Source organism: Meleagris gallopavo, chromosome 8, assembly GCF_905368555.1.
Source record: "Meleagris gallopavo chromosome 8, MGAL_WU_HG_1.1, whole genome shotgun sequence".
Taxonomy (NCBI): domain Eukaryota; kingdom Metazoa; phylum Chordata; class Aves; order Galliformes; family Phasianidae; genus Meleagris; species Meleagris gallopavo.
Window position 1 is genome coordinate 11,309,281 of NC_139411.1, and position 11,768 is coordinate 11,321,048.

At 41.5% G+C, this 11,768-nt stretch overlaps 2 protein-coding genes across 7 annotated transcripts in view; both read left to right on the forward strand.

Annotated features, from left to right (window-relative positions):
- Positions 1–8,665, forward strand: part of MCU (mitochondrial calcium uniporter) — an 81,076-nt gene extending 72,411 nt beyond the window's left edge. For 3 of the 4 annotated variants that reach the window (XM_085229673.1, XM_085229676.1, XM_085229675.1), the window contains exons 4-8: positions 1,066–1,170; positions 3,264–3,424; positions 3,892–4,095; positions 5,499–5,615; positions 6,714–8,665. In XM_085229673.1, the coding sequence (XP_085085799.1) occupies positions 1,066–1,170; positions 3,264–3,424; positions 3,892–4,095; positions 5,499–5,615; positions 6,714–6,830 (704 nt within the window). In that variant the 3' untranslated portion in view covers positions 6,831–8,665. Of the gene's footprint in view, positions 1–1,065; positions 1,171–3,263; positions 3,425–3,891; positions 4,096–5,498; positions 5,616–6,709 lie in introns of all 4 variants that reach the window. The other variant, XM_085229674.1, reaches the window with a different exon arrangement.
- Positions 8,666–8,739: 74 nt separating this feature from the next.
- The window catches only part of OIT3 (oncoprotein induced transcript 3), a 29,747-nt gene continuing 26,718 nt past the window's right edge, over positions 8,740–11,768 (forward strand). The window contains exon 1 of one of the 3 annotated variants that reach the window (XM_085229640.1): positions 8,740–8,892. The gene's annotated coding sequence lies outside the window, so the exon portion shown is untranslated. Of the gene's footprint in view, positions 11,758–11,768 lie in introns of all 3 variants that reach the window. The other 2 variants (XM_085229641.1, XM_085229639.1) reach the window with 2 other exon arrangements.

Consider the following 11,768-nt stretch of genomic DNA (forward strand, 5'->3'; position numbering starts at 1 on the left):
GTGGGTTCTCAAACGTTCCCAAGAAAGTGGAAACATCGTTTCTGGAGTAGGAATGTTCCACTAACTGACGCTGGTGTCAGATCTGTCAAGAAAATCTAATTGTAGTGTGAAAGAGGAGGAAAATGTTTCTTAACGCTTAGCTTCAGCCTTGAAGATTATCTCACCGTAAAGACATTGTCTTTGTTGCATCTCTATTTGCAGTTTGAATGACTTACACATAGTGAATGTAGTGGTAGCCTGTGCTGCAAATTTACACCAACATACTGGGGGGATTTCTGTTTGATGCAATTGATAACACAGAGTTTATATTCAGAATGCATGTTGCTATGTGACAAGGAAATGAAAAAATTATAAGCCTGTGTTCACACTACTTATAGCATGTAAGCAGCTGCTCTCGGTGGTTTTGTCTGAAAGCCTTAATTTTGCCAAGGTCCTGTTTTTATCTCTATTGGGACTGATGTCCATATTTCAGGTGAGTTTCCAAGTGTTTAATCTGAAGGTACGGGTTGCCTGTATAGAGTTGCTAATCAATTTGTAGGGAACTAGGTGTGAACGGTGGTACAAGGGAATGAATTTCTTACTTATCTATGAATGCTGTTATGTTTCACTTAATGGCTTATTTCAGTGTTTTGCTCAATTACTATGCATCTGTTAGTCATCAAAGCTCTGGGACATTATTAGAACGTCTTATGAGAGTCTATCCAAGTGGTTGAAAGTCCTGGCCCGAGAGAGATGTTTATTAGGTTAATGAAGTCAAAACTGTCCAATACTGGAGATGGAAATAATCATCTGTAGTGTTTGTGGGAAGGAGCGAAGGTCCCTTAAGTGGATTGCATTGCTTAAGTTTGGTAAAACATTCAAGCTGCGGAGATGAGAGGAACTGCCTTTACCAATTTAGAAAGCAGCTTCATCATAGCTCATCGTGGGCTTGCCCTGCAAATTCTCTTTGCCTGGCTCCAAAAAGTGTTGTCTGCAGGAAAATGTTGAAGTCCAAAAGTCAGATATGAGATAATGTTACGACTTGTTTAGGTCATTGCACTAATGAGTTGTTTATTTGCCTTACAGATGGCACCCGTGTTGCTTCCTCCACGGGCATAGATTTGCTTCTACTGGATGACTTCAAACTGATCATCAATGACATCACGTATCATGTTAGACCACCAAAGAGAGGTAAATCAGCCTGGTTCTTATAAACTTTGTAAAATCGTTTCAGTAGTCAGTTGATAGTGAAAACGACTTAATGTACATGTTTGAGAATGTGAAGTATTTTTGAAGGAAACCTTGCAGTTTGTAATTCTACCCGTGCAGTCTAATTTAGCTGTATCTGAATAGTCATAAAGTAATGATGAAAAGCATATATTCATTCCGTTCAAGGCTGTTATTCCCCATAAGAGGAATAAATAAATAAATGAAGGGAAAAGTAATCTAATAGTTTTAACTTACTATGAGATAGCTGAATACAAAATGAGAATTAGCCTGAAACTTATGTTAGCTGATTTAGAAGAATAATTCTCTTGTTTGACAGTGAAGATTGGTACTTCGAAAGTTGGAAATGAAAAATCAGTTGTAGTGTGTTATTGTTCACAATGTAGAAATACTATCAAAATTTTTTAATTTTTTTCTGATGATTCAGGGATCTGTATGCTTAGCATGCAGGAACACCAATTTTGGGAGTGCAGCATTGGATGCGGTGCCAGTTCTTTCCTACGTTAGGCTGACCTCTGCTAGAGGTGGTTTTTCTCTAGTCTCCTTACAACCACTGTAAGAGAACTTTTCATGAAGACTTGGGTATTTAACTCACTTGTGGAACCACCCAAAGACTGTTGTTCTCTCTCACCCCCTGTGCACTGTATCCTGCATGTAGTGTTTTTGCACACTTAAGATGTTATAAGCCAGAGAAGTGGAGTGAGGATTTGAACACAACATCTTATCCACTGTTGTCCCAGGGCAAGCCAATTCGTATGTCCCACCCAGCTACTGCTGGAGAGAGCCAGGTCTGTGTCAAGGAGCTGATATCATCTTGGTTAACTCGTTTTCATGATATACCCACAGTGTGCTCAGGGATCACCTAGGTTACATGGAATTGCTGCCTCTGATTCATTTGCCTAGGAGATTTCTATAGTTAGCTTGTATTAAAATTTGTGCCTGTAAATAGGCTCTTAGATTAGTTCTGTTCAACTTCTTAGATATTGCTTTTCCATTTTAACACAATCACTTTGTGTATATTGAAATGTAAGTGCCAGGACAGAGTACCTTTAAATACTAAGGACCTCTTAATGATGACTTCATAAGCTCGCAAAGGTTCTTTTTCTTCACAGCGGTATAGAAGCTGCTTAGATGGGAATGGGCGGTGTTTGCCTATGCCTACCATTTGCCTTGGCACACACTGCTGAGTCATTTCTTTCTCCGGGTATGCTAGTGTTAAAGCTCAAGCTATTAGGAGTCAAACTCTTCCGTTTGTTGTTCAGGTACAGCCCAAGTTTACCCTTCCCAGAATGTGAGTTGCTGCACATTTTCTGTTAGTGTTGATAAAATGGTACTTAAGACAACCTAAGGTTCAAGCCAAGGAATGCTACAGTTTTTTAGTATTTTGATTTTAATTGACTGATGTTGAGATTTTTTGCTTCAAACTTAGTTTTTCCATATGGAGTATGTAATTCAGTACTGCTAGTCACAACTTCTTTGTAACCTGGAATCCTTTTTGTATTGAAGTATAGGATTACAGACCGTTCCAGTTAGCAGCCATGTTGCTGTCTTAAATGTAGTGAGAGAGGCTTTTGTTACTCTTAGGCAGCTCAATAGCAGGTTTGTCCACTGTGTGTTGGGAAACAATTCCAGGCATCAGTACTTGGAGTAATTATAAGACTGCGTGTTCTGAGGCTGCTAACCTAAGATAAACGGCTGCCATTGTCAGTGAGTATAATTTGCAGTCTGAATTCTGACTGTTTCTTGACAGCTGGTGCAGGGGATCGTACTAGTGGTTCATTTGTCTTTGAATCTTGCATACAGGTATGGATCTAAAGCAGCTGATGATTTCTAGTAAACTACTAGTATCTTCATGTTCCTCTCACACTTTTGGAATATCCAATAATAAAGCCTAATTTACTTTTGAAGATGTTGCATTGTGCATGGAGTTCTTCCAAAAGCTTTTGTGTTGAAAAGATTGTTCCAAGTGCTTCCTCCGCAAAACAATAGCAGCTTCTGAAGAGTGTGTAAGGAGTTCTGTGGATAAATGCACACAAAGCAGTCTTTTTCTTTCCTAGAGCTCTTAAGCCATGAGAACGCAACCACGCTGAATGATGTCAAGACACTGGTTCAGCAATTGTACACTGCCTTGTGCATCGAGGAGCACCAGCTGAACAAAGAGAAGGAGCTGATAGGGAGACTAGAGGAATTGAAGGAGCAGCTAGCACCACTAGAAAAAGTGAGAAACTTCTCATGGTATTTTACTTTATCCTCCAAATGCATGCTCAATTTATTTCTATGTTTTCATTAAGCCCTAACATGCTTCAAGTATGTAGTTTTTTCAAGTAGTTTTAAAACAACTGAAGGAAAATTTGCCACTTAATATATCAAACCACATCTGTTTCTGATGTCTGCAGAAATATTGTTTCCTTCCTCTGTAATAAGAAATGAGCCTGTTATTGCAGACTGGGGCTCTCGTTCAACAGAACATTTGTGAACATAGAGATAGAAGAACCTTTACAAAGTGTCCAAAATATACTCGGAGTAAAATAGGGGTGACTGCGAGATACTGATAGAAAAGAAGTCTAAAGTTGTCTATGTAACCTCGACTTGTTTATGTCACAATGTAGCATTAAATACAGGTGTTATTTTTACATTATCTCTTAATGATATCAACTCTTTTTTTTTTTAACCTGTTTTTGGCAGGTAAGGTTGGAGCTCAGCAGGAAAGCAGAGAAGAGGACAACCTTGGTGTTGTGGGGAGGGCTGGCCTACATGGCCACTCAGTTTGGGATTCTGGCCCGCCTCACCTGGTGGGAGTACTCTTGGGACATTATGGAACCAGTCACCTATTTCATCACCTATGGTAGTGCCATGGCAATGTATGCTTATTTCGTAATGACTCGCCAGGTAGGACTCGTTGTGCTGACATCGATGCTTCAATAGAAGACTTTATTTGAACTCTACTCCCCAGGAAAATAGCAAAATCATGCCCTCTGGAAGTTACTTTGCCTCTTTCTAACCCTATTGGAGCTTATGATGGGCCTTTTATGGTGCTGGTCCTCACTCATTTCCTGGTTGTGTAACCATAAACGTTCATCAGCATCCTCTGACTGCTTCAGCTATTCAGGTTCATTCACTGACAGTGGTTTCTGCATGTATGCGCACACGCTGATTTGCACCAGGGCCTGTAAGTGTTGTGACTTACCAGCCCAAATAATCTGAGATACCTTCTGAATTTCAGGGAAGAACACATCTCCAAAATGAGTTGTTAACTTTTTCTGAAGTGACAAGAAAGGCTCAAAAATCATTTTAGGAATACCTTTTGTTCACGTGTCTCATAGATCTGGTCTCCTAACCAAATGAAGCAGCTACGTTTGAATGCATGCTTCTTGGTGCAGTTCCAGATTCATTGACTAGCAGGCTCACTCTCTTCAAAAACTAGACCTGCTCTAATATTGCCAAACCTTTGCACAGAACAGATCTATGCTTTTCTGGGTTCCTGTAGTTGTGACAGACGATCTGTCTATCTATCCACTATCTGTGCAGATTTCTCTTATGTGATTTGTCTCACCATTCCCATTGAAATGAAATAATCCCAGGGAGTAAGGGCTCAGTCTCTGCTGTTGCAAGACCACTAGAATAAGTGCTGTGTGTATTCCAGCACAGTGTCCCAGGGCTCTGCTGTCACTTAAGGGGCTGAACACGTTTGCCTTTGTCACAATATTTTTTTGGTACAGTTGTAACTTAACGTACTGAGTTCAAATATGGCAGAAAACGTCATCATCTGTATCAGCTAGAATTTATTTGCCAGACTTGAAATCTCATTGTGTCGGAAGTCTGAAAACAGCTTTTTTCTACCTGACAGCCTGATCGTTGCACGCGTGTCAGATGGAAGCTGTGTGATAAGCCAGTGCAAGGGAAAGTTAATTTCAGCAGGCAGACTTGTGTTGAGGCTATGTGGGATTTGGTGTTAACAGCTCTGCTGCTTAGGTTTATCTGTGCTCCAAAAAGTTGTGACTTCTTGCAATAGAGTATCGCTAGAAAAGCTGTGGTATTGGACTCCTATTCTTGCCTTTTGCCCTTCTGATTCTTTCAGTGATTGTGCTGAAGGGAGGTGGACAAGAGACTGCGTGGGAGCCTAGCTACCACCTAGTGACACCCCAGCTCAGTGGCAGAGAGCTTAGTCAATGCTGTCTGGTTTTGTGCCTTAACCATCAGAAGCTAACTTCCAGAACACATCTGATATGTACTGTACTGATAGTATCCCATGGTGTGATGCTTTTTTCTTACCTTCTTTTTTTTTTTTTTAGGAGTATGTTTATCCAGATGCAAGAGACAGACAGTACTTACTATTTTTCCATAAAGGAGCCAAAAAGTCACGATTTGATCTAGAGAAATACAATCAACTCAAGGATGCAATTGCTCAGGTAATAAGAGATTTTTCCATAGATAAGGCAAATTACTGCTCGTGAGTTCATCTGGTATTAATAGATGCACCTCAGACAAGAATGGTTCTTAGGTTTTTCAGCCTATTTTCTTGTCACAGCTCCAGTGCAATCACTGAATTAGCTTTGATGTGCCCAGGAATAGAACAGCTAAAAGTGTAAATCAACATGAAACAGTTCCCTGTATCTGTCTGTAACGGCCTTTTTAGAGACTGCTAGCAAATTTTGAGTTGCTTCAGGCACTTCATGCCTCAAAGGAGCCTAATTCCAAGAGTTGCTTTCTTCTCAGTTCCTACGTACCAGATGGATTTAGTGAGGGCTGAAAACTTGCATCTATTCAGTTTGTTTCTCCCTCACAGCAATTCAGTGCACTGAATTGAAGACCTGGAAAATACTGCTCAAAAGAGTTTCATTGTTAGAAGTGATGGCAAATTTCTTGTAGGGGAAGATACTTTGGCAGCAAGACTGTTCTCAGTGTGGGATCTGATAAACAGAAGAGTTGAGCAGAGATATTTCTCCTCATTTTTGAGAGACTTTCTATTAAAAGAAGGCAAGAGCAGGAAAAGCAGACCTACCACTTTCTCTCTCCACTTTCTTATTCTTCTGTATCACTGTTTATTTTCGGGCTCTGGAAATGACAATGTAGGATATCCAAGGCAAGATGGATTATCCCTCTTTTGGAGAAGGAGAGCAGAGAGCTCTTTTGTGAAGAGCAGAGAAAGATCAGAGCAAGACTGTGTGAAAGACTGAAGGTTTTCTTATGTTATTCAATACTGATTGTCTTAGTCATTCCCATCAATCTAGCTCTTATTAAAACAAAAAAGTTCAAGGGGATCAGTTCTTTCCTACCATATTCCTTCTGAAGTGGTTGCATGTTAGCAAGTTCATAGAAGTACAGTGCAAGAGTCTTGAACTGATAGAAATGGTTTTCTCGGATCTGAGCCTGTGACTTTTTCTTCCCTTCCAGGCAGGAAAAATGAGAAAATACATAAATTATTTCCAATTTAGAAAGGGGTTTGGGGTTGGGGAAAGGTGTATTGGGAGCCTCTTCTTTATAATTTTTATTTTACTTTTAGGCAGAATTGGACCTTAAGAGGCTTCGAGATCCACTGCAGGTTCACCTGCCCATCCAGCAAATTGATGAAAAGGACTGATCCGCAAAGAAGCTCTGAACTCTGGCAAAAAACCTGTTCATAGCTCTTGCCTTTTAAATTAAAGCATTGCAGGTGGAAGCTGGGAGGTGGTGTGTGGGTGGAGGGTTTTTGGTTGGCTTTTTTTTTTTTAACCTTTAATCAAGATAAAGGACTGTAAGGGGAAATCTCTTAAATTTGAAGATGGGCACTGTGGAATGTTAGTTCTGAAGAGGGCTTGGCAAATAGTCATATTTAAAACTGTGTGAATGGCAATTGTGTACAAATACAGGATGGGGGGGGTTCATGAAAAGAATGTAATGCTGGGATAGGGATGTCTTCTTCCAGCTCTGCAGAGTCTGCCTCTTGATAAGACACCAGCAGCCTGCTTAGCTTTTTAAAGTTTCCTTTACCTGATTCAGTTCTCTCTTTCTCTCTTAACAAAAAATAAAAGGGAAAAAAAAAAAAGAACAAAGAATCCACGCCACCTGGAGATATGGCTGGTGATCAGATCTTGCGCTCCACCGCCATTAACACGCACACTTCTGATCAGACCTGGTCTCTTTTATAAAGTTACTACAAGACTGCTTTCTACTGGAAAACCGTGAGCTTTCCCTCCCCAGCCCTGTCCCATGTGCTCCGTTGACTTCCTCCTTTGCTTATTTGTAGCACAGACTGATTGTGAGCCAAGTGAGAGAAGGAACAAGTTCTCCTTTGGGCATTTGATAATTGGTATTTTGGAATATTCCATAATAAATATATAAACTTGTGTCCCAATGCCCTTGAGTTCCTTCTAGAAATAAATGGCAGCATTGCATGAGAGTTATAATAATCAGTCTTACGGGAGGGAGATTCCCCTCTTCTTATACCAGATCTGATAGCCACCTGGACTATGGAATTATGAAGGCTTAAGGGATTATGAAGCTGTCTCAGAATCATGACTCCTGCTTAGCTGAACAGCTTTGGAATGTGATATAATTAAACTTTATATTTGATTGTATAATGGAATGAAAGGTCTCATGGTCAAAGCATTTTCCTCACCCAAAGGCTTTTTGAAAGCCCAGGGCTCTAACAGTGCAAGACACATAACTGCTTCAGTTCTTCAGCACTTCCCCTACTTAAGTAGCTTTAAATGACCCACAGGTCATGATTTCAAAGGGTTGGCTAATGACATCTCTTGTTCTTAGCTAAAAGAAATGGAGGAAGGAAAATCAACCCATTGCCCTCTCTTCTAGCCAAGCAGATAGAACTCATATTTATTCAAAGCCGGTCAGTCTATTTAGCATCCTACTGATAAATATTGTGGAGACAGGATGAAGGTGGGAGAAGGGCACTAAGCTTTATATACAGAAAAGTTTGCTGCTTTTTTGAAATTTCACTACTGTTTCTCACTGTGTCATAGAAAGAAGCTTCTGTTTTTGGTTGTTTCTTTTTTTGAGAACTGTTTAAAAAAAAAAAAAAAAACCTGCAACAGAAGTCAAATCATGTTAAGCAGATGCCAGGTGCCTTGCAGATGTGGAAATACAGCTGGGATTGCTGCCTATTCTCACTCAATGGCATGTTGGACCGAATGGGTGCATGTTTCTAGTTTTTTTTTCTCCCTTCCCCCTTTCCTCTGTCTTTCAGTTTAATTACATTGTGAGATTATTTTTTATCTGTTATATCTTGTTTGTGTGATGAGTTTTAAAGGGGGGAAAAAAATGAACACAATCCTGTAGCTGAATCCATAGTGTGTGTGTTTGGGATGAGGGGGAGGGAGCATGGAGAAAAGTCCTTCTTTAAGAAAACACAAAAAACACACACAAAAAAACCTGAAAATGTGTAAAATCCTGTATCATTTATGAAATATGTATAAAAGAGCAATGTACTTCTGGAACAATAAATAACTATTCAATTTTTGAATCGGTGCTCTTGAATAACATCACTTTCCCCAGATATATATTGTATGTGTGGCAGCCATCTCCTGAGTTTCCTCCATTTCTTTTTGTTTAGGTGGTTTCTTCCTGACTTTAACATCACTGAGGCCACATGGTGCAGATAATAGCTTTCCTGAAGAAGCTTGGATGGAGATCTTGCTGCCATATCTAGCTGCATAACACAGGGATCTCAAGAGCAATCGAGGTGGTGAGGTAGAAGTAGAGATGTTTGGTCTAACAAAGGTGGCTACCTTTATTTGACCAGCATAGTAGTTCCCTGTGGAGGCTGACAACATCTGGTGACATGTGACAAGTTGCAGATTAAGAATGTATATAACACCCGGCAACCTAAAACATGCCGAACATATTTCTGTAGTGCATTCAAATGCTGTTTCAAAGGAAAGTTCAAGTTTTAAGCTCACATTCCTTCCTTACTGAGCCCTTCTGAGCCCTTCAATGGCTGTGATTAATCTGATTAGTCATGATCATATATCTTTAATTCATTAACATTATGTATCAGCAGACTGTGTACTTAATCCTAACTTATGGAATATTAGGATGAGATGTTCAGTGTCAGAAGATTTTTATCATGTCTGACTGTAAAATTTCATGATTGTCAACTTTTCCAACAGCGAAGTCTCTTGTCTGTTTTTAAAGTCAGAGAGGAGGGACTAGAGGCTGTTAACAGTGGTGCGCTGCTTTTAAACATTGCTGAAATTTACTTCAGCAGTGCTGGCAAGCCTTTTTCCTCCAAGCAGCTCAGAACAGTTGTGTAAGAATGCATCCATTTTCTCATCAAGAAGAACTGAAGGTTTTGACACTTAACACCAAAATCCCTATTTTGAAAGCAGGAAAGCACTAGAAGGCTGTGCTGCCATTGAACAAGACCTTGACAGACTGGAGAGTTGGGCAGAGTGGGGATTCAAGGGTAAATGTAGGTTCCTGCACCTGAGGAGGAATAACTGCATGCATCAATACAGGTTAGGGGGCTGACCTGCTGGAGAGAAGCTCTGAGGAGAAGAACCCGAGTGTCCTGGTGGACAATAGGTTGGCTCTGAGCCAGCAGTGTGTTTTTGTGGCCAAGAAGGCCAGTGGAATCTAGGGATGCATTAAGAAGAATGTGGCCAGCAAGTTGAGGGAGGTGATCCTCCCCGTCTACTCTGCCCTGGTGAGGCTGCACCTGGAGCACTGTGTCCAATTCTGGGCTCTGTGTTCAAAAAAGACAGGGATATTCAAAAGAGTCCAGCAGGGGGCCACAAAGATGATTAGGGGTTTGGAGCATCTCCCATATGAGGAAAGGCTGAGAGATGTGGGACTGTTCAGCCAAAACTGAAAGATAATACTGTCTACGTTTAGAAGTATCTGATGTGCAGGAGACAAATGGATGGGGCCAGGCTTTTTTCAGTGATGTGTGGTGACAGAACAAGGAGCAGTGGGCAAATACTGGAACACCAGAAGTTCCATACAAACATGGAAAAAATTATTTACTCTGAGGGTGACAGTACACTGGAACAGGCTGCCTGGATAGGCTGTGGAGTCTGCTTCTCTGAGGATATTCAAGACCTGTCTGAATGCTTTCCTGTGCAGCCTACTGTAGAGTAGCAGCCTGCTTTAGCAAGAGATTGGGCTCAATGATATCCAGATGACCCTTCTGACTCCTGTGATTTCTGGACAAGCTGGCAGCCCATGGCTTGGATAGGTACACTCTTTGCTAGATAAAAAATTGGCTGGATGACTAGGCTCAGAAAGTGGTGGTGAATGGAGTAAACACCAGATGGCAACCAGTCACGAGTGGTCTTCCTTAGGGGTTGTCATTGGGACCTGTCCTGTTTGATATCTTTATTGATGACCTGGATGAGGGCATTGAGTGGATCTTCAGTAAGTTTGCAGATAACACCAAGTTGGCTGGAAGTGTTGATCTGCCTTGGGGTAGGAAGGCCCTACAGAGGGATCTGGACAGGCTGGATCATTGGGCTGAGGCCAATGGGATGAGGTTCAACAAGACCAAGTGCCAGGTCCTGCGCTTTGGCCACAGCAACCTCAGGCAACAGTAGAGGCTTGGGGTAGTGACTAGAAGTCTGTGTAGAGGAACCGGGTATTGAACAACGTTTAGCTGAACGTGAGCCAGCAATGCACCCAGGTGGCCAGGAAGGCATCCTGACTTGTATCAGAAACGGTGCAGTCAGCAGGAGCAGGAGGTGATTGTGCCTCTGTACTCAACTCTGGTGAGGCTGCACCTCAAGTGCTGTGTTCAGTGTTGGGCCCCTCGCTATGAGAAAGGCATGGAGGCTCTGCAGCACATTCGGAGACGGGCAGCAAAGCTTTGAAGGGTGTGGAGCACAGGCCTTGCAGGGAGTGACTGAAGGAACTGGGATTTCTCAGTCTGGAGAAGAGGAGGTGCAGGGCAGACCTTATTGCCCTCTACAACTGTATGAAAGGAGGTTGTGGTGTGGTGCGGGTCAACCTCTTCTATGTAGCGTGCAATAGTACAAGAGGGAATGGCCTCAAGTTGCACCAGGAGAGAATTCAGGTTGGATGTTAAGAAATATTACTTCTTTGGGAGGGTCATCAGGTGCCGGAATGGGCTGCCCAGGGAGGTGGAGGAGTCACCGTCCCTGGAGGTGTTCAAGAAATGTTTAAATGTTGTACTGAGGAACATGGTTCAGTGGGAAATATTGATGATAGGTGGACTGATGGACTGGATAATCTTGGAGGTCCTTGCCAACCTTGGTGGTTCTATGATTTTCTGGTATGTTCCTGTCCCACTGACTCAATTTTAATTGCAGACAGTACCAGAATCTTAATGCAACATTGTGTTTGTAAGACCTCGTGAAGTATAAACAGCAGCATCTATTGCAATGTTCTGATGCCTCTTTTTCTACCAGTTTTATTGTTTATTTGCTTTTAATCTCTCCTCTCATTTTCTGTGAAGGACCTTTCAAATAAACAAGTTTAAAGTTGTCTGGAGAAATTTGAGATTGGCTTTTGTCATGTCAGCGAGGCTCCAGAGGAGGTGTTCCTGGCCTCTTTCTTCGAGAAACACATTTTCTTTGACCCTGTAATTCTTCCACCTGGCAGGTAGTCATGAT